At 30.5% G+C, this 23635-nt stretch overlaps 1 protein-coding gene across 20 annotated transcripts in view; it reads right to left on the bottom strand.

Moving 5' to 3' along the window:
- The window catches only part of LOC140040179 (CUGBP Elav-like family member 2), a 111033-nt gene that overhangs the window by 20603 nt on the left and 66795 nt on the right, over window positions 1–23635 (bottom strand). For 9 of the 20 annotated variants that reach the window (XM_072085909.1, XM_072085903.1, XM_072085907.1 and 6 more), the window contains 7 exons: window positions 20105–20236; window positions 13023–13102; window positions 9297–9440; window positions 6160–6232; window positions 3818–3991; window positions 1939–2016; window positions 1356–1421 (listed from right to left, as the gene is read on the bottom strand). In XM_072085909.1, coding sequence (XP_071942010.1) covers window positions 1356–1421; window positions 1939–2016; window positions 3818–3991; window positions 6160–6232; window positions 9297–9440; window positions 13023–13102; window positions 20105–20236 — 747 coding nt within the window. The remainder of the gene's footprint in view (window positions 1–1355; window positions 1422–1938; window positions 2017–3817; window positions 3992–6159; window positions 6233–9296; window positions 9441–13022; window positions 13103–20104; window positions 20237–23635) is intronic. The other 11 variants (XM_072085912.1, XM_072085905.1, XM_072085913.1 and 8 more) reach the window with 2 other exon arrangements.

The following is a 23635-nucleotide window of genomic DNA, read 5'->3' as shown; positions in this document are numbered from 1 at the left end:
CTAATTTTCCTTCGAAGATCAGTAAAAGTAATATTTATGTACAGAATTATAATAAAATTCTAATTTATCCTTGAGTCACTATTGCCTAGCTTCATAAGCACACTATAAAAACATTTTTTTTACATTATTTATGCTGGTTATCTTGGGGTTACAACGACTAGAAAACCCATTTGTTATTGTCAATACATATATAAAAGTATGGTGAATGAAAACAAAATCATTATGAAATAATGAGATGAAAGAAAATGATAAACTATGATCAATTATTGATAAATAAATTGTCCTGAATGTTGTGGCGTAAGTGAAATTTCACACTATATATGAAATTATGTAAAAGAATATAGGTCTGTATGCGTATAAAACAATCTATATGTAACACTGATTAGTACAAATAATATATTAATCTGATCCTGATGATGAATTTATCAATCTGGATTGGTAAAGAATTTGATCTATTGAGGTTAAATATCTTGGTCTATAGCTCTGTCTACACTATCAAACTGTATATGACATGTCATGTCATATACTTACTTACATATCACACTTTTTTTTTTATATCAAACTAGTTTGATAGTGTACTGTAGATAGAGCTTAACAGGTAAATTTACTTTTTCTATAGAATATTAAGATTTGATATATATATAACTTGTAATCTTGTATTGATTTTTGTATTGTGTGGGTGTGTGCAGAGCTAACCAGCGATAGAAAATTATTGCCTCATTTTGTAACTTCATGGCGCAAAAAGTTTGTTTTGCCAAAATCAATCAAATAAATAACAATGTTAATAACAATAATTACTCAATTAGAAAATTGAAACTTAAATTCTTAAATTTATGAAACCGGGATATTCGACATAATTATAATTTTATAAAATGATGGTAGTTGTAAAAATAAAGTATTAAATGATAATGAAATATTTAAGTTGATGTTTTAACATATAAAATTATAAGAAAACCTACAAAAATAAAACAAATTTATAGATGAAATGATGTATAATCAGTCGTAGGTGACAAATTAACACAAACGAACATGGACATTTTACTTCAAACAATCTGAAACACATTATTAGATGAACGTTTATTTTTAAGCAGAAATTTAGTGTACGAAACCACATAAATACTGGCATGTGCAGTAACGTAATAAGTAAATAAGATTGCGAGAAATGTGTGAGAATCGAGAACAGTCAATTATTCAAAAAAGATCTGTTCATTCTTGACGAGGTGCAAGATAGTTAATAATTCAGGGTGCTTGAAAATGTAAAAATCTATGTCGCTAGTTTGAGGAAAAAAAACTTGTTAATGTTAGCAAGGAATAAATTACTGTATAGAAAAAATGTAAATCAAACTTTTCCGTACAGGATGCTATATCGTTGAAAGTTGGGTGATACATTTCAGTTTTTATTTCTCGTTTTATCTGGTAGCCTTTAAGGTGACAAAATAACATTTATCTGTCGTTAATTGTTAAAAACAAGTTATTTTAAAATTGTGTGGTTTTTTCAAAGTTTTCTTCGCTGCAAAAAGTCTTTGCTGCTAAAACAATTTGAAACAAAAAGAAATTTCAATACAATAAGAGTTTAGAATTTAACTTGGTTTGTTCAACCTAAATGTAGGAAATCTATCCTAGAAAAATGTTTACACTACATTTGTTACAAGGTTTGTGAAAACACCATTAAAGGTAATTATCTTTTTGAATATTTTCATTACAGATGTGTAAAGATTAAGCGCCTTTAAAGTATTATTATTTATTATTATATTTATATAGCGCTCAGTAAATTCACTGGTGCTGTACAAGAAAGAAATGAAAAAAATACAGAATTTATGTTGTAAATTAAATGGATTTATCTCGGTATTGCATCTTCATAATCAAATTTACTGAAACTTAATAGAAAAATGCATCAAGGTATTTTTTGTTAAAGCGGGGCGAAACTAAAATTCAGACCTTGTGAAGCGTATCCCTGAAGGTTGAGTGCGTTAGTAGCGTTTGCACTGTTGCTCAAAGTGGTCGTCGGCGACGATCCTGGAATGACAAACAATAAAGCACATGTGATAGCAAACACAAAACAGTGATAGCATACAAAAACAACAAGTTCAATATTCGTGTTCTCTTTATGTATCGAGTTATTCGGTGGAGAGAGAAATACCTAGTGATTAGAGCAAAGCAGTTAACAATGCACATGACAGCCAAGACTTTGTTAAAGTAAGAATATTAAAAACAAACAATTTATGAACATGATTAAATAGCAATGTATGCATATTACTATTCTACAAGAAGAATCGGATATACATGGTAAAAGTGGATGGGTCAACTCTGCCTAAACTTAGGCCTATATTATTCAACTTTTGACAGTATTTAAAGATTGGTTTGTTTATCTATATCTATCTCATAATTATCATTGTGAAACATGTATGCTAACAAACAAACATAATTCTATTGTCAAAAGTGTTTTCAACAGTCGTCGTTTAAATGTTATTTTACATTGTTACAAGTTCATCAAATTCAATCATACACACATACATAGAAGGAAGCCTTATTTACAGTAAGTTGTACCTTGTGAAGTAACTAGGGCTTTGAAATACATGCTATGCATGCAAACACATAGAAGTAGGCCAACTTTTCTTTATAATCTACTGTTTGATGTTAACTGTGATCGACATCTTATTTACAGAAATCAAGGGTCAAAATGTCCGAAGGACGATAAACAAGCCATGAGAAGTTAAAACAAAATATTCACTACAATAAAGCAACACTACAGTATATACTATATTGTGATACTATATTTGTATATTATTGCAAAAAAAAAAAAGCAACTAGCACCATTTGAGATATTCAAAATTATTATTTTGTGACAGCTTGAATATATTTATAAGAATAATACACTATTAATAAGTAATAATTCATTACTTCAGAACAATCATCATCAATATCACCATTGCAAAACACATTTTTTTAAATAACCCTCATATTCATATTGGATAATTACAGATATAGTAGTTATCAAATGACTTCCATAGTGATAGAATATCTATTTACCCTATGCAAAGCAAGTCTGAAATGTCAACCATTTTTGGGGAGCTTTTTTTTTGTCAATTTGTGAAAACTAATCAAGAAAACACTATTTTTTTATCACAATCATTTTGAGAAAAAGTCCCACAAAATTCACTGATATATTAACAGTTTCTGTGGAGTAAAACTCTTTTTTATTAGATCGCATGCATTTTCTTTAAATTAAATTCTACCCTATGGCAAACAGTCACATGCTTATCATAACGCTGTAGTCGACAACAAGATTGATGAAAACCTCGACAGCGTTAATCTAGTTGTGGATGGTTTAACAAGAGAGAAAAAAGAGAACAACGAATCATGAAGACATCGTGCAAGATTCTTACTGCTTAATCACGAAACAACTATATTAACTGTCTTTAGAATCTTGAAAATTTGACTGTGTGCAAGCCGATTTTTCTCATGGTTTAAAATAATTACCAAGCTAACTTTATTTGTTTAAGGTATACTGGTAATCATTCTGTAAATAGGATGTTTCATAGTGCTGCTAAAATAAATAAAATCATAAAACTATCCATTTAAATGACTAAGAAATTAATTTATCTAGAAAAAATTCATCTTACGATCTTTCAAAGCCCAATACAATCCAAATTTCACGTCGCTTTAAAAATACCTTACCTCTGGATAATCTAAACTTTTGTCCGCTCAGTTTACTATACCTGTACATGTCCTAACAGCAGGGAATTCTTTTAAAGCTTTTTCAACTTACTTAATATCAAACAGCAAGAAAGGAGTATAACATACAATGATGCCTTACCCGTTGATAATCCTGGGAAACTGTTGTGTGCTTGGGCTGCCTGTAGTTGTTGTGAAGCTTGAAGCTGCTGTGCTGCCGCTGCTGCAGCTGCGGCCGCAGCCGCTGCTCCTGTGGGCGTTATAGGGCCCTGACCACCACTGGTTAGTGCTGAAATCTGTTGCATTGCCTGAAATGCTACAAAAGACAAATACAAGTATAGATCTCACAAAAAAAAATAAATTTCAAGCGCTTGACAAGAATACTTTTCAAATCATGGGGTCAGATTTATTACACCTACACACACAAACACCTTATACAACACAATGACGGCTTATGTATAGACGACATCCATAAAAATAAATCGCAAAAACCTTGCATACATCAACAACACATTTGGCCGAAATTTGTGCACATCTACAAAGCACGCAGAATCTTGAGCATTATTCATTGGGACTTGACTCTCGTTTTTCAAGCGGATCAATTACTTTCTCTTACTATTGCTATCGCATTTCCTATATCAATATTTTAGATACTCCGGGGAAGAATATCGGCTTGAATTGCTTTGTACAACTCTACATCAACCACTTCACTTATAGGAATATAGAATCAATTCTCTTAAATGATTGATGTTCATGTTTCGTTCGTATGTCACCACTCATCAACAAAACACTCGATTTAGAACACAGCGAGCTAGCTGTAGGTCAGAGGTCAATGTATGCCACTCTATGAGAGACGTCAATTAACACGGAAAGGTTACATTTATTTTGATAAGTTCAATTGGGGGAAATTGCTTCTTTATTTAACTAAATCAAAGTACTTTTGGTAATTGCATTTTTACATCTACATATTTGAAAAAAAAATGAGTTGTATAATAATAAATATAATTAAGTAAAATAGTGCTCATCATATTATAACAAAGTACAAATCTTTAAGTTTAAACTTGCATTATTTTAGCTCATTAATTTTTAGTTTAATACTTTTATTTATTTAAAAAAAATTTTTTTTAATTATTAATTTTGTAATTTTACTTTCTATGAACCAGAGATTGTGAAATGAAAGATTGAATGAATACCAATTTTTTTAGAGACTAAATATTAATCTACCCCTACAATTATAATTAATTCCATGATGCAAAAAGTGTTGATTAATGGTCTTCAGGCACCTTGAACCAACTTTGTTGAAGCCACGTCATAGAATTGTTCTCTTTAAGACTAAAATGAAAAAAACCTAATCCTAATTTTTTCAGTCTTTTTGTTATTTTCTTTTAAAATTATCAAGTGCTAGAATTTAAAGTAGTAATCTATCATGTCCTTGGCTCATAACTCAGCTATACTTTGATGTGGCGCCATAAAATGAATACAGAAAAACATGATGATTACGCATTTATAGATGCGATTAATAACATAGCTTAAAGGAACAGTTTTTTTTACCACAAAAAGAGAAACATTAATTTTAAGATCACGGGCGTAGTTTAAATTTAGGCAAAAACAAAATAATTTAGAATTAATATAGGGACTGAAAAATAAATTAACAAATATATAGATGCAAAATCAAATGGTAATGTGGTCCAAAGTATAATTTTGGTTATTTTATATTGTTGTTACCTGAAATTGCACAATTTTAAAAATGCAACTTCCATCTTGAAAGGCAACATTATATTTTACTAAGAAGATAGGTAGATCAGTTTGAAATGGCAAGGAAAACTACAATACATTAGAGAACGTTGATGGTCAAGACGACTTTATGGTCTCAAGGTGGTCAAAGTGGCTTAAAACACTAAAAGGCCACAACCAAATTGGTTCTGCAATGGTTGATTTGGTACATACAGTACATGCAAAATATATATTGTACAACCACTACAATACAAGTCTAATCAATTTTTCCAGACAAAGATAAAGCAAAGTCAAAATAAAGATTTAGTTTTATTATAGCACCATGCTTAATATCTATGATGGTCCTAATGTGAAGGAGAAAGCGTGGAAAGGTCCAGAATCCCAAATTCTACATCGTGTATAGATAAACAACAACCCATCACTTTCAATCGTATTATCAATATACCGACATCTAATCTACATGCAAATTCTCACTTGATTTGTATCTTTCATATAAAATATCGTTCAAGATAAATCTTCATCATCATCAAAGTACTATATTGAATTGCAGTTAATTATATTGCCGAATATGCATACATAATCACCTGCTAAATATTCAAGTCAGAGGATGATGAGTGAAGAGTCTGCTGTTTGACAGCAAACACAATTGCAAATACAATTTTTTTTTAGTCCGAATTTGTTTGTGAACAGAGACTAAATTTTGAATTTTGAATTTTTAAAGGTGTGTTCAAACTGTAATATAACTCTTACTGGCTAATTGCTGTTGAATTGGGTTAGTGTTTGTTGCTCCTGTTGCTGCAGCTGCCGCTGCTGGTTGCATACCCTGTGGAGAAAGTAAAATGAACAATATTCATTATTTGTAATACAAACATTAATTTTTGTATTATTTATTTTAAACTTTATAAAAGTGGATTAGATTAAACCACTCATTATGCTACCAACATCATTAATAGATTAGCTTAAACCACCAACTATGCTACAAACATCATGAAGGGTAGCATACTGATCTGGACTACATTCTGTCTGAACATGAAAGTAGATTAGCTTAAACCACCAACTATGCTACAAACATCATAAAGGGTAGCATACTGATCTGGAATACGTACTGTCTGAACATGGAAGTAGATTAGCTTAAACCATCCACTATGCTACAAACATCATAAATGGTAGCATGTACTAATCTGGAATACATTCTGTCTGAACATGGAAGTAGATTAGCTTAAACCATCCACTATGCTACAAACATCATAAATGGTAGAATGTACTAATCTGGAATACATTCTGTCTGAACATGGAAGTAGATTAGCTTAAACCATCCACTAAGCTACCAACAACAGAAAGGGTAGAATACTGATCTGGAATACCTGTACATACTGTTTGAACATGGAAGTAGATTAGCTTAAACCACCAACTATGCTACAAACTTCACAAAAGGTATCATACTGATCTACTGAAGAATACATACGGTCTGAACATGGAAGTAGATCTGATTAGCTTAAACCATACATAAAACAGGTGTGTACACTACTACTACTCATGAATAACAAGTTAGAAACAACTTGTTGAGGCTGGGCGCGGCCGAGCCTAGGTAAGAAAAAACCTAAATAAAGGACGCTGTTGTAGATATAACAAAATATATTATTACAATAATATTGATTACAATTTTAAAAAAACATTGTTTTGATGAAATATAAGGTGCGTCTTATACATCGACGATATAAAAAATACCGATATTTTACTCTCAGTTAGGGGGTGCGTCTTATACACAGGTGCGACTTATACACCGAAATATACGGTATATGCTACTGTACTAAACCAATTCAGACAATCCTAATGCAATACATTTGTTCAGTATTGCTTAGAGCTGGCTTAGAGGATACCATCCTTTGACATACGGACGCCAGTATATTTGCATAAACTAACAATCTATGATATGTCTTTGTTACCTACAAAACCCATCATCCAAGTTCTCAAATCATCACATCTGCCCATCACAACCACAAGTCTTTATTAAAATGAAAATGCCTTCAAGCTGACATTCGTGTCTGAATGCACGCTTTACGATTTCTCTTCATTTGTTGAGTTGACCAAATGAGACAAAGAATGATTATTCATTTATTTTGATGTTCAATGTAATAAAGATTTGATATTTCAACTGGTCAATTCTATAAATGAAAACGAATCGTAAAGCTTGTTTCGGTTTATGATGCAGATTAATGAATGGTAATCAAGCACGTCCGAGGATGTACAACTTCTTCAAACCAAAGCGACTTTCAAGATATGCGATTATTAATTTGTTTCCTACAACGATTAACCGTAGATAAATGGAATAACGAACAGAAGTTATGTTATTTTGTTTCTTGCCTCCAGTATAAGAGAAGACAAGAAGTCATTAAGACCCCATACATTTTTACACCTAATTAGTAGATAGTAAAATATTAGTCAATTTTAAGGTAGGGTATGAATGCTTCGCCAAGACGACTAAAAAACAACCTTGCCCATATTTATATCATTATGACTATTTGCATCATCCAAGTAGAAAATTATGAGATGTACTTTGTACGAAAGCATGTTCGAGAGGCGTGAAGGCGCTTACGTGTACAGTAAAGGCATACACGCTTGTATACTCAAAATCAACTATTAATGAGAATTACATGTTGGCCGCACGTAAATCTAATTTTATTATTTGAAGACATCATTTGGGAGTGATAACAACAAGTTAAATGGCAGGTGTTATTAAGGAGACATTTTCGTAATTTTCATTTTTCATTAAAAACGAGCTATCCTTTAGTGATTTATGTATGCAAACATCCTGTGTGTTATTAAGTATTTAATTGGCTACGGGGAAAAAATGCTTCTTTATGTACTGTTAAACATTTAGTATGCGAGAAATGTCTCACTCACATAGATATAAAAAATACATGTTTCTAATTAGTCTAAAACAATTCCTAATGTTAAACCACCTACAGGCACAATTAATAATCCCCGCTAATCCACTTTTTATCCAAGCCTTGTTGGTCTGACAAATCAATATAACCCATCGCAAAATTTTTAGAAAGGCAATAATAAACCACAGAGTGTCTATTATTAACCACAATTGCTTATCTAATTGCATTATGTCCAACCAAGGCATAATTGTAAATCCTTGCTAAGATTATCCTAATCCAACTGATCAAATGTACCAACTTAAATCCTAGATAATCTAATTAAATCATTTAGGCTAGTGAAACCTTTTTGCATAATTCAAATCAAGATATATTTTAGGACCTGTTCATATCTGTTCAATATCAAATTGAAATGCCTTGAATTTTAAATACCTTTTAACCGTAAAACCATCGACAAAATTAATCTAACCAATCTTAAGGATATTTCATTTCTAATCCTACCGTAAGGCAAATGTAAAGCTCTGTCTACACTATCAAACTTCAGGTGACAAAAAAATGTGATGTGCCCATATATGGACATGATGTCAAGACCATATTTAAGAAGCATATCATTACCATATTTGGGCACATCACACTTTTTTCATCAAACTAGTTTGATAATGTTGACAGAGCTTTAGCAACAATTGTAATTAATACAGCACATACATTTAGGTCAGCCAGTGAAGTCAATGATTTTTTCCAAAAAGTATTTTACTTTGAATGCTAGGAAATGGAATGTTATAGTCAACAAATTACAGATGTGTAGTTCCATAAAGTAGACAATTTGATCTTTTATAATTTACTATTTTTGTAAACTTGTAATTGTTTTTTTTTCTTCACAGAAAATAAACATTAATCTTGAATTTGTATATTTTAATAGGAAGTCATGATCAGTAAATCTTTAGTAGTGCAAGTTTAGAACTGTTCGTTCTTATGTTTGCAACCGTACTGCAATATACCTACATAGTTTTGATTGGATAGTGTGGCCATCATGGCCGTTGCAAATGCCTGTGAACTCATTAGATTCTGTGCCATCTTCTGCCATCGTTTCTGTTCTTTTTCTTTGGTTGTATCTGCAAACTTTACAACTAACGGTGCTGAACAGCCCTATCAAGATAAAACACACATTTCAATTAATCCAATGTATTCTGAATACATACACCAGATACTTTAAATAAATGTTGGTAGATACAAATGAATATTCTCCATGGTACAAACAGTTGTGTCGGTATATAATGCGAGTATTTATGCAAATCATAATGTTCAAAATGAAATTAAATTAGCGTTTCTAATATAAAGTTCAATGCAAAAACTAGAGCAATCGTCACACGTTATTTGAAATAACAACACTCGCATTAAACAACGTTTCGTGTGAGCATGTATGATGACAGTTACGGTTCTAACTTAACTTTGGCGCTTATTCGATTCACAGAGTGTAAAAAATTGAAGCTACAGGAAGAGCACGATGACTCGAAAGAGAGAAACAAAATTTGGTTTGACATTTTGATCTAGGTTAATGTTCATTATGGAATTACTGTTAGTTAATTATTGGCACTTTACTTGGCAACTAGTCTTGTATTTAGCTCCTTATAATCATTTTGGATTAGATAGTCTTAACAATGTATAATCCTTCATTTTGTGTATTTTATTTCTGGCATTTATGCTCACAATTCTGTGTTTCACGCTAACATATTTGTCAAATATTACACTATGATAACGCTTTTATTACCAATATAGTTTTACATGATATTCACATTTCGAATCATTTTAATATCGCCATGAATCAGTTTTAGTATCTGTCATTTACTTAGTGGTGGACATTAATTTATTTCTCTTTGGAATTTCTCTTTAGAGCCGTGTAAATGGCAGAAGCAGCAGAGCAACCATGTAAAACCAATATGTCATTTTCATATACAACTCTAAAAGATATGTTTACTCATTCATTTTTTACATTTTGGATACCGTGTTCAAACATATCATTTTGGATACCGTGTTCAAACATATCATTTTGGATACCGTGTTCAAACATATCATTTTGGATACCGTGTTCAAACATATCATTTTGGATACCGTGTTCAAACATATCATTTTGGATACCGTGTTCAAACATATCATTTTGGATACCGTGTTCAAACATATCATTTTGGATACCGTGTTCAAACATATCATTTTGGATACCGTGTTCAAACATATCATTTTGGATACAGTGTTCAAACATATCATTTTGGATACAGTGTTCAAACATATCATTTTGGATACCGTGTTCAAACATATCATTTTGGATACTGTGTTCAAACATATCATTTTGGATACCGTGTTCAAACATATCATTTTGGATACAGTGTTCAAACATATCATTTTGGATACAGTGTTCAAACATATCATTTTGGATACCGTGTTCAAACATATCATTTTGGATACAGTGTTCAAACCTATCATTTTGGATACAGTGTTCAAACATATCATTTTGGATACAGTGTTCAAACATATCATTTTGGATACAGTGTTCAAACATATCATTTTGGATACAGTGTTCAAACATATCATTTTGGATACCGTGTTCAAACATATCATTTTGGATACAGTGTTCAAACATATCATTTTGGATACAGTGTTCAAACATATCATTTTGGATACAGTGTTCAAACATATCATTTTGGATACAGTGTTCAAACATATCATTTTGGATACCGTGTTCAAACATATCATTTTGGATACAGTGTTCAAACATATCATTTTGGATACAGTGTTCAAACATATCATTTTGGATACAGTGTTCAAACATATCATTTTGGATACCGTGTTCAAACATATCATTTTGGATACAGTGTTCAAACATATCATTTTGGATACCGTGTTCAAACATATCATTTTGGATACCGTGTTCAAACATATCATTTTGGATACCGTGTTCAAACATATCATTTTGGATACCGTGTTCAAACATATCATTTTGGATACCGTGTTCAAACATATCATTTTGGATACCGTGTTCAAACATATCATTTTGGATACCGTGTTCAAACATATCATTTTGGATACCGTGTTCAAACATATCATTTTGGATACCGTGTTCAAACATATCATTTTGGATACCGTGTTCAAACATATCATTTTGGATACAGTGTTCAAACATATCATTTTGGATACAGTGTTCAAACATATCATTTTGGATACCGTGTTCAAACATATCATTTTGGATACTGTGTTCAAACATATCATTTTGGATACCGTGTTCAAACATATCATTTTGGATACAGTGTTCAAACATATCATTTTGGATACAGTGTTCAAACATATCATTTTGGATACCGTGTTCAAACATATCATTTTGGATACAGTGTTCAAACCTATCATTTTGGATACAGTGTTCAAACATATCATTTTGGATACAGTGTTCAAACATATCATTTTGGATACAGTGTTCAAACATATCATTTTGGATACAGTGTTCAAACATATCATTTTGGATACCGTGTTCAAACATATCATTTTGGATACAGTGTTCAAACATATCATTTTGGATACAGTGTTCAAACATATCATTTTGGATACAGTGTTCAAACATATCATTTTGGATACAGTGTTCAAACATATCATTTTGGATACCGTGTTCAAACATATCATTTTGGATACAGTGTTCAAACATATCATTTTGGATACAGTGTTCAAACATATCATTTTGGATACAGTGTTCAAACATATCATTTTGGATACCGTGTTCAAACATATCATTTTGGATACAGTGTTCAAACATATCATTTTGGATACCGTGTTCAAACATATCATTTTGGATACCGTGTTCAAACATATCATTTTGGATACCGTGTTCAAACATATCATTCTGTATAGTGTTCACATATTTCATTTTATACAGTGTTCACACATCATATTGGATAGTGCTCGCACATGTTATTTTGGATACCGTGTTTACACATATAATTCTGTACAGTGTTTACACATTTCATTTTATACAGTGTTCACACATCATATTGGATAGTGCTCGCACATGTTATTTTGGATACCGTGTTTACACATATAATTCTGTACAGTGTTTACACATTTCATTTTATACAGTGTTCACACATCATTTTGTACAGTGTTCACAATTTCATTCTGTACAGTGTTCAAGCATTCCATTTTGGACACAGTGTACACACATCATTCTGTAGTGTTCACACATATCATTCTGTACAGTGTTCACACTTTATTTTGTACAGTGTTTCACATATCATTTTGGATACCGTGTTCAAACATATCATTTTGGATATTGTTCATACATGTCATTTTGGATACTGTTCACACATCATTTTTTATACAGTCTTCATGCATATCATTTTGGATACCGTGTTCATGCATATCATTCTGTACAATGTTTACACATTTCATTTTGCACAGTGTTTACACATTCCATTTTGTAGTGTTCACTAGTCATTTTGGATCAGCCTTCATTTATTTCAGATACACAGAAGCAAACCATTGCCATAATTAAATTAGTACAAAACCACACAGAATTATCTAAATTGATAAAAGCTTTTATTTGAATTTCTTTCAATTTATATCCATTTGGATTGTTCTCCGTGGATTATAAGAAAAAAAATGCAAGCTGTACATTTTTGTCACATATCCTATTCTTGTTTTTTTTTAAAATTATATTTGTTTAGTGTATATTTTAGATATTATAGTTACCTCCATTGTTGAAGAGTGATGCATACTGTTGATTGCATTTAAGGCACTTTGCCGTGTACTGAAAGTTACAAAAGCACAACCTGAAAGAACAAATAAATATAACATTTGTGCATAATTTATGACAGAATTTTCATAGTACGCAATCAAACCAACATTAAAACAAAACCATTTAATGGTGCCTCACCACAAAACTGTAAAATTAACACCATTGAAACGGGCGAGATTTTAAAAACATGTATGTACAGTAGAAATATACATAATGTTGGGCTGGTATTATGTTCAGTCATACCGTAACTATCAACTAAAAAGGCAGATACACCATGTATAAAATGAATAAAATGAGATGCTTTGTAAGTATATATTGTACGGTCTTTGAAGAGAGGGAAAAAAAAGACCTGACTATATAATACTAATTGTGACAAAAAACACACAATGGTTTGATGAACTATTCTATATGCATTAAGTTTTAAGAATACATGCAAATTAAATCCATACAAATTAATTTTAGAATGTTCTTATAATTGTTTAAAAACAGTTATGGCAGTTCCCATATTCTTTTGGAGTGTTGACTAAAATGATTAAAATTCATAAGATATCAACTCAAACCTCAGATTTTGTTTTTAATCAATTCAAGACAGCAGTTCTTTAAATTGGTTATGAATAAAAAATATCTTGCTCATGGGTGCAAGATCAGAAAATAGTAACACACGAATATAAATAATAAAAAACTAGTCAGGTAGTTTTATTGTACGTCTATAATTTTTTATAAACGACATTAAAAGATAAATCTGTCGCCCTGTTAATCTACTGGAACATAAACTTTTACCCAATGTCATCATTAATTTAAACATCGGCAATAAAACTAGAGCGCCCTCTATTGAAATCTCATAAATGTTTTCTAAAATTCAAATCCTTTTACATTTGTGCAGAGAATTTTAAATTTGTGCATCGGCAATAAATTTGATTAATGGGTAACATTAAACTTGACCTCCGACCGTCTTCGAAGATAAATAATTCTTACAAAAAAATATTAAAAAGTCAATGGTGAATTAACAGGAATTACCTGATCTGAATATGCCAAATTGCATTACATTTTATATAAACATTGTATAATTTAATGTATAGTGGATGAAATGTTGCACCATTTAACTTTACATAAAAAAGGATTAAGTTTACAGTCTTTATATATCTTCCGTATCATATTTCATAAAATATATTTTCTTCAATAAATTGAATGCCCTTAAATATATGATCAAGGTTAAACTTGAAAAATAATACGTTCAGGAAATATCATTTGCTATACATTTTGTAATAGCAAAAAAACTGATATATGATGATGAAATATAGTGTGTATGTTTGTGAAAACACCTTATTGGGTATTTTTGTGGGTGGCATTGGCAACACTAAAAACTTCCAACCACATTACATCTGAGGATGTGTTTTAACTTGATGGTACTATGGTTTCAACTAGGTTTAAACCACAAGTACTACCAAAACTTTGTGAGATGATCTGAAAGGTGATGAACAAGGCGATTCAACACACGCTAACCAATACAGTACCCATGTTTTGGAATACAGCAGGCATGCTATTTAGCAGTAATCCTAGGTGAATAAAAACATGTACAGTGTTACGTGCTACTGGTATCTTGGTACAGCCAATTCATAATCCCAGGAGAGGGAAAAAACATGGATAAGGGTAACAACTATTGATGAATTGAAGTATTGATTGCAACGCTCAATGACAAATTGAGCGAGAAATCAAATAACCTAGTCGATTAAGAAACGAGGTGATGGATAATTTTGAAGACAGGGGAAAAGGAAAATAACGATCTAATGACGAGTAGACGGATGAGGAGGATTTCAGCGCGACATATTCTTTATGTTGATGCAACGTATGCACCGTTTGACATGATCACGTTAAGAAACGATCTGTGTAGAGATAACCGGCAACTGTTTTAATATTATGATAAATACAAAATATGTGGTGTTTTAGGCAAAGTGTTTGGAGGGAGGAAAAGGGTGTATACATTCACACTGAAAATATTAATCAACAATAACGACTTTAATATTTGTAATTTTAATTTGTTTTTTTATAATTTTTTAACTAATTCCTTAAATTTGCTATACCTATAATATTTTCTAAAACCGTGTAACAAAATATTTTATTGAGATTTTTAAATCAAATAATATAAGTTCAATCAAAATAACATTAATTTCCAAAAAAAGCTTGTTCATTTCATTGGCCGTGATTTAAGTAGCTCCTTATCGCAGACTAGAATCCTTGGATTAATTATTATCTCCAACCTTGAGATGACAAAATACATCAATGATAATCCAATAATATACTATATATTTGTTTTAAACGACAGAATTCAATTTCTTCTTATTCAAAAAAAAAATGAAAATTAAATAAACACGAATTGAAAGGATAGTGCCGTATGTTTATAAAATCTAAATGACTGGCCGGAAAGGGTAACCGCAAGAGATCCAAAACGCGAGACACTAATTGAATTTATATCGACTAAATAGAATAAATACTGTTAGAAAGAAGTGGTAGTTGTGACATGTATAATATTAGTGTTATCGACAATTTTACGGTGCAATTCATGTAGCGTGTTGATATGCACTTATGTCATCACAACATTCGTTCCAATGAATCTCCAGATAAACATGATGTTTTAAGGAAGGTTACCGCAAATGGTTTTGATAAAGTAATGTATAAAAACGTTTTGTAAAAATAATGCATATTATATATATTACTTTAAAAACATTAAACCAGGTCATTGCTGGTCTTAAATGTACGTTTTATCGTAAATTATGATAAAAAGAGAGAAACAATGCACTACCTAAGTACTGTAGCTCACGGTGAATGTTGACGGTCTTTAGGCCTAGCCTAACTGTACATTTTTAACCATTTACAGACGAAAAAAGTTATCTCAATAGGACCATATAGTATTTATATTTACATTAAATGTAGTAATGTGACCTTAAATTAGATCTACAAAGCGTAGGAAATAGGACTTTTAAAAACATTCTCATGTGATCTCTCATTTAAAGGGTAAATATCATATAATTAGCCCATGGAGTAAAGTACATCTGTAGTTCAGAATGGTCTAGCTTGCTTGGAATATACTGGATTACTGTATGTCTGGCCTAGAGTATCAAACTTAAATAACTATCCATGTCCAATTGCAACGACGTGAAACAAAAGAAATTGCCAGCTCCAACTGGTGTTATCGATGCGTTACACATTATAAAAGGTTGATCATTTCTGGCATTTAAATCTACTTATCAAAAGAATATAAATTGCTTAAAAATGCCTTTAAATGTCAATATCATAATTACCAAATTGCATTATTTAAGAATTTGAATTTTAACCATATTATGCTATAACAATGCAATTAATGTATATAGGTCTACTGTATGAATAATACTAGTTCAGTGCTAGCCAGCTTTCTTCTTATTTTGAGTGAGATAAATTTATCGAAAACAAGAATTGCACACTAGCCCCTGTGTGTTTCGCAATTCGGAATAGAAAAAGTGCAGAATGAACTAACTGAATGTTAACTAACTAAAATTTCTTAATTACAGTTTAGTTTCGCATGCTTCAGAGTGTTTTCATCTAAGATGTTGTTAACCCAGACAATTTATTTTTCTATTAGCACTTGGAATATTCAGGTACCCATACATAATGTACAGTAAGCTATGAGTTGAATGTCCAGCATGCATCTAAAGATAAGATCTCAGATTAAAGATGTATTGTCTCCCAAAAACATGAATATTAAAAAAAAAGAATTTTAGGTAATTTTGCAGTTCTAAATCAATCACTTTAATACAAAAAAACCTGTTGACTTGCTTCCCATCAAGTTGTCTACAGTATCTTTGCTTTAAATGTAAGTTTTTTTCGGATATATTTTTTTTCCGATTCAATTTTTGGTCAAAGTGAATAACTATTACGTGACATTAAAATGGAAAATTCAGCACAAAACATTTTTAAAAGGGGGACAATGTATATCTTGTAAGCTTTGTGCCCTTCTGGTTTCTATAGTATTCAACAGACACTGCATCAATCAATAGATCAAGTATTGTAGTAGTAACACCAAAACAGGATAAATGTAGTAATTTGTCTAGGGTGCAGGTACTATGTTAAAACCAGCCTTCCAAAATTACAGTTAATGTACTAAACACGGCTTTTATTGAAATCCGTAATTGATGATTTCTCTCTTTTCTTGCGTATGACCTTTTACAAAATGTATGTCACACAAAACAATTATCCAAAATTTTATATTGGTTTATTCTAGTTAATAAAACTTGAGTCGAACGTAATAAACTAAAAAAAATCAATTAAGGGAAAACTATTTTTTCCCAACAAAATAATCAAGCAATCTGTATTATAATATTATTATACTTAATGCTTATTTTCGATCAATTTATCAAAAATAAAATGTTCTTTGACAAGGTAAAGTATAAGTATGAAATAAATTGTACAATTAATCTACAAAAAAAAGTATGAAATTAAACATGATACAATTTTCAAACCGTAATTTAATATTTTTTTTCTTCTTCCTATGAGATCATTTAGCCTAGTTTTTAAAAACAGCCAAAAGGCATGCACACTAATCAGGTTCCCAGAACGATACTAAACTTGAACCAAGGTACTAAATTAAAATTATGATTATTTTAAATTCTGACATTTAAATGTCATTAGATGGAATATTAACGTATTTGATTACGAATCAATTTAAAAATAGCATACTTAAAAAAAAACATTTATACAATTATTTATCATTTTTGTACTTTTTTTTGGTTGTTTTTTTTCCCTTTTCTTTTAAAAAGCTGATTTAAAAATGCTAATATACTGAAATAATAAGCAAACATAGCGATAACAAGAAGCAAAGTGATAAATATATCAATTTTTAGTCATGTTTTAAAACTCAATCAATCTTAATATCTACACAAGGTCACTGGACCAATTACAGCAATAAGCACAACCTTTATTCAGCGCCTACAACATTTGATAATTTAATATATACATAAGGTTAATAATCAAATCATCAACGTCCATGCTTTCCTACTAATCAACCAATTGCACATATGATTTAGTTAACGAGAAATCTCAATATTTAAAATAATACAATACCGTATGTTAAGAAAAACACTTTTCAATGATTTTTAATCAATCATAATTAGCAACTTTACAAGTATAAATAAAAAGAAAGCTTAATGACAATATGATAATGATGGTTAAATTGATGTAAATAATTACTGACCCTGGTTTTGTGTAATTTTAGATCTTTTCCTCCTCGCTTGAATTGTTTCCATATTTCTGTTTTCGGCAGGATGGTTTGTTTTCTTTAAAAATCTTTTTTTATTAATTACTAAACAAGTTCGGCAAAATAACAAATTTACTTTAGGAAGTTTTTTTGGTCATACAGTAGACACACATGGATAATTGTACTAAATATCTATAACCTATTTACAATCTCCATCTGTAAGCATTTATTCTTAAAGTCAATTTTAACATCCTGTTCGAAATAACACTTTAGTAATAATACATTAAACAAAACTGTATGACAAAATATACCCTGAAACAATGTGACAATAACACACAAGAATAAATAATCAAGTTTACCCCCAGAAGCAAGAAGCACCCAATGCAATTATAAACGACCTCTCATGGTTAATACAACATTTATTTTAGCAGCAACACTTTGAACAACACTTTGTTTAGCCAACACTTTAAAATAGACCCAGAATTGACAAATTCTACTTCACTGTGTGTACTAATGCAACTGTTAGTTAACCCAACCCTTTTAGCAACATTTCAAATAAATGTTGTTTCAGAGTGCACATATTTTCCAAAGTACTGTACTGTTTATACAGTACAGATCAAATCTTGATCAAGTTCTTCCAAGTTAAAATGGAACGTACACAGCAGAAAGCCTGGGCTCGAGTCTGGTTTAGGACAATTCATTTTCATTGCATGACAAATTCTTTTTCATTGCATGACAAGTTCTTATTTTCATTATAAATATTTTCAAATCTTTGCCGTCTTGAATTTTGAATTACTTATAATTTACAATAAAAAGCTTAATTTTTCCTTCACTGCACAATAATTGTCTCGGTTGGATAAAAAGCCCCTCTATCCAAATGTTGTAGATACAGTACCATTACTGATTAATTTGTACCGGGCATCAACTACTTCATAAGTTCGTTTTTAAATATCACATTTTCTTTTCCGTTTAAAATGCATTGAGCAATATAAGCAATTAATAATATGCTTAATCAAACGTAGTCAGCCAAGTTTATATCTATCGATTATATTAGCCGATAAAACATTTTTATTTAGAACATTCACAAAGGATTTTCTAAATATAGGATAACATTTAGTCAACTGTAAATAATCTAACGATAATTTAATAATTAATATTGAAACAACAGATTCAGAACAAATAAAAATATGATTCAATTTCACTTCTATTAAAACCAAATGATTTAGCATGCATGTACAGTACTTGGGCGGAGATGGGCATAATATAATTTGTAAAAAATTTAATTTAATTTTTGTTATCATTTTATGTGATGAGAGGTAGCCAACACTACTGGGTGGCAACATATGGATAATTACTAAAGACAACATGCATTGGTTCAAACCGTCTATGAGAGGAAACATTCTCCCAAGTGCACGAAAAATGTTTCTTTCACTCTCGTAAACATTTTAAAGAAATGTTTGTCCATGTAATGTAGAACATGACCTTGACTGACATACATTCCTAATCAGCATTCTCAATTTAAACGAACTAATTATATTTTAAATAGAACGCTGATTTAATTTCAGAATACGTACACAAATTAAAATGCTCATCTTGTGGGATACAGTAGGTTACAAACACGCTATCTGAATTCCCAATTTATACACTTTAAAAATAATTTAATGAATTTGTGCGGATCTTTTCATGGAATTAAGAATCCATTAACCATGTTTTGCCAGTGATATTGTTCACTTAATGAGTATTATGCAAATTAATTACATTATTTTTCCATTCAAAAAACATTTTTAGAATATTATTGATTGATAATACCTTTACTAGTTCCTCCGTTTTCTCTTAACACCGTACAGTCTTCTATCGTTCCAAATGGCGCAAACATTAACCGTATATCATTCTCATCATTTTTCTTTGCAATCATACCAATGAAAATTTTTCGCTCTTCAGCTGGAAAATAAAAAAAAAATCATATGGAAGTATGTTTAAATTACGAAAGTAGTGAAATGTGAATGATACATTTCTGATGTACATTTATCACGTATGAACAATAACATAACAAAAATATTAACGCATGGTAATTATATTCCAAATTGTTTTCATTATCTTACAACATCTAGTGTTTATATGCAGAAAACAAAAACAATGGGCTTTGCCTATATATAAAACAATGTGAAATACCACGTATTTTAAAGATTTTCTTTCAGATAATGTGTTTGGCGAGGTCCATATCGTTATCGCGTATTACGAGCTGAGCGGGATCAAGTTTTACATGCGAATTCAATATCCAAATAATCGTTTTGACATTAAATCGGCGGAGAGAGAATTGTAAAGATCAGTTAACAGCAAACCACTAATCCGACATTGGATCGTATAAATATGGCATTTCTAAATATAAACTATGGAAGATTTTCATCTAATATTTGGTACTACAGTATTATTATGCCTACGTGGTGACATAGTGACCACAGAAATCATCAACTACACAATTATATATAGTATTATAGTATTACAGGCCTATATTCAAAAGTAAGTTTTTACATAATGATGCTAAAAAAAATATTTAAATTATTCTTTGAATCGGCTACAATTAAACGTTATTTGAATCTTTTCACATGATTTTCTTAATGCTTACAGAAAAATATTTTCAGAGAAAACTAATGAAAGTCGGACAAGCAGAAAAAAAAGAGATTCATTTCTCTTGAATAGATGGCAACTTACAAGCAACTAAACTAGAAATCAACGGAACATGTTTTTCAAATTAAATTGTAGCAAACTCATGATTTTTTTGTTGCATATTTTATAGCATAGACTATGACAGCATTCATTCATAGCAAATGAATACTAGAATCTGATGACATTAATGTTTATTTCAAACATTAACACAAGAAATCTTTTCATTTCACACATTCATGAAACATTAAACTTGCGTGACTATCCCACCTACACACTAATTTTGTAACGCACATGTTTTTTGTCAACAACATACAACTGTACTGTATAACTCTATAGTTGGCTACTTCAAAAGTAAGGTAAGTAAGGTTTGCATAGTGTGAATACAACTTTGTGGAGAAAGAAAGGGGATCCCTGTAAAAAATACACTTATGAGGTGCTGGTTTTTGCTCCGAGATGTCGCGAGTTCTTTGTGTATTGCCTTAGTATTAAACTGACCAATCATAGTAATCAAATATGCCCAGAACTATGCTTTCTCCAGAGACTTTTTAAGGTTCATGTATGCGTGTGTGAAAACATGTAATAAGGCTGGAAATCAAGCGGTGTTACAACTTGTAATATGTGATGTGAAAAGGGCTATAGTTGAAGTTGCCTTTTAGTCATTGGGCTTCTCTCAAAATGAAAAATAGAAAGTTTATGACGTGAAAAGAGAAATATATATACCAAGTCCTCAATTCAATCCTTCTTAACTTGAATATTTAAAATTACATTATTCAAATTTAATATTAGTAATGAACTGTTCCCATTACATTGTGCCAAAACCTGATGTGAATTTAAATGATTTTTTAAAATTCTAAATCTGAACATTATGTTTTCATGCTGGTCTTGACATGACATGAAACAAGGCTTACTTTGTCAATTACATTGATAATCTCATGGATATCCAAAATTTATTCTAAATAATCAAAATAAAATATTTCTTTCAGACTTATAAATAGTCTTTGCTTCTAAACAGTTCAAAATTAAAAATACGGCGACATTCTTAATAATCAGTATCTCCCTTCGTATTTTTTAGTTATGAATTAAATTCACATGATATATTTTCTCTCTTAGGGGGTGAAATAAATCTTGCAGACTAGCGATGGTTTGATAAAATATGACAATTATACAAGAAAGTCATTTATTATTGTTGGCAAACTAAATATAGAAAGATAAAACATGATAAGTGGGTGGACGGGGTATTTCATATTTCATGTATGTCATTATTAAATTATTTTCATTTTTAATTAACGCTAATATAAAAATAATTTTAATAAAATATTATTTTAAGGATTTCAGGACATATCTAAGTCGTTTCAGTTTCACAATACATATAGGAAGATTTACAGACTCGTATAAATTTATCTAGAGAGAATGTTCGTGCGACAACACAAACACAAGGATACGCCAATCTTGAACGTGCACGAATGAAATTGAAGTCATCTTTTTAAATATTGAGTTCATTCAAGATTTTTAAGAAAAAGTAATTTATTGAAATTGCTCATTGGCCTTGTTGAAGGAAACCTTTAATATATAATCTTCCAAGCTTTTATACTTAGCCATTAAATGAATACTCATCCTTTTTTTAATCTTGATAAATGGTCAGAATTTTTTTTTCATTACATTAACATCTTTGCTCAAGGAATAACGGAATAATAGTACATTAACTTTGTATCTGTAGGAAAGCTTTAAGCCATTTCAACCATACAAACAAACCGTAATTCATCAACATCTAGCCATAAACCAGCGGTCATCCTTAAGAAAACTTACATACTTGACCGAATTTAATTAATATTTTAACACAAACCTTGTTTTAAAGACGTTATTATTATAGTATGTTATAAACATTTTCTGTGAAAAATGTACTGGCCAAAACGGCCTGTAATTGGGAGATTTTACAGGCCATTCCCAAGTACTAAAACAAACATCGACATTTGTTACAATTATCTACTAATAAAACTAGCCCAGGCTATTCATTTCCATTTCTAGGATGTTCTACTATTCATTGCCATTTTCAGTCATTTCAGAAGAATCAAACACAACGTGACAGTAACAAACCGACAAGTCACAATATTAGATTGTAACCAATTCAAAATTCACAACAAAAACACACTCTCAAACCAATTTTCTTTCACAAAAGTGAATGCTAAAGGCAAATTCGAAACATGAGTGATTGAAATTTTTGACAACCAAAAAAAAAAATACCAGAGAGTAAATTAAGTTACATGATATACACATGATACACTTTATAAAGTGCAAATTTAAAGTAACCATCTGCAATTATAAATATTAATTTATAATTTGTATAATTACAATAATTCATAAGATAACTGCTAAATTTAGATACCGTGAGCTACTTAAGTTTAGGTTTTCAACATAAAACTATTTGTCCAGTATGCTATTGCTAATTTCATAATACAGTATCTCAGGTGTATTACATGTGATGTCGGTATTATGGAAGCTTACTAGCTTGAGTCGGGTTCTATGATACAGGTATCACATGTTAAACACATGATATGCTGTATCATGAAATTTGCCTAAGATACTAGACAAATTTAGATACAGTAACTAAGAATTTAGTAGGAGGCAGAAAAAGATCACTTTGTAGACAAATTTCTCTGCAGTATAAGGTGTGTA

Source organism: Antedon mediterranea, chromosome 2 (assembly GCF_964355755.1).
Source record: "Antedon mediterranea chromosome 2, ecAntMedi1.1, whole genome shotgun sequence".
Lineage (NCBI taxonomy): Eukaryota > Metazoa > Echinodermata > Crinoidea > Comatulida > Antedonidae > Antedon > Antedon mediterranea.
The sequence above is the reverse complement of the archived record's forward strand: the minus strand, read 5'-3'. Positions and strand labels throughout refer to the sequence as shown.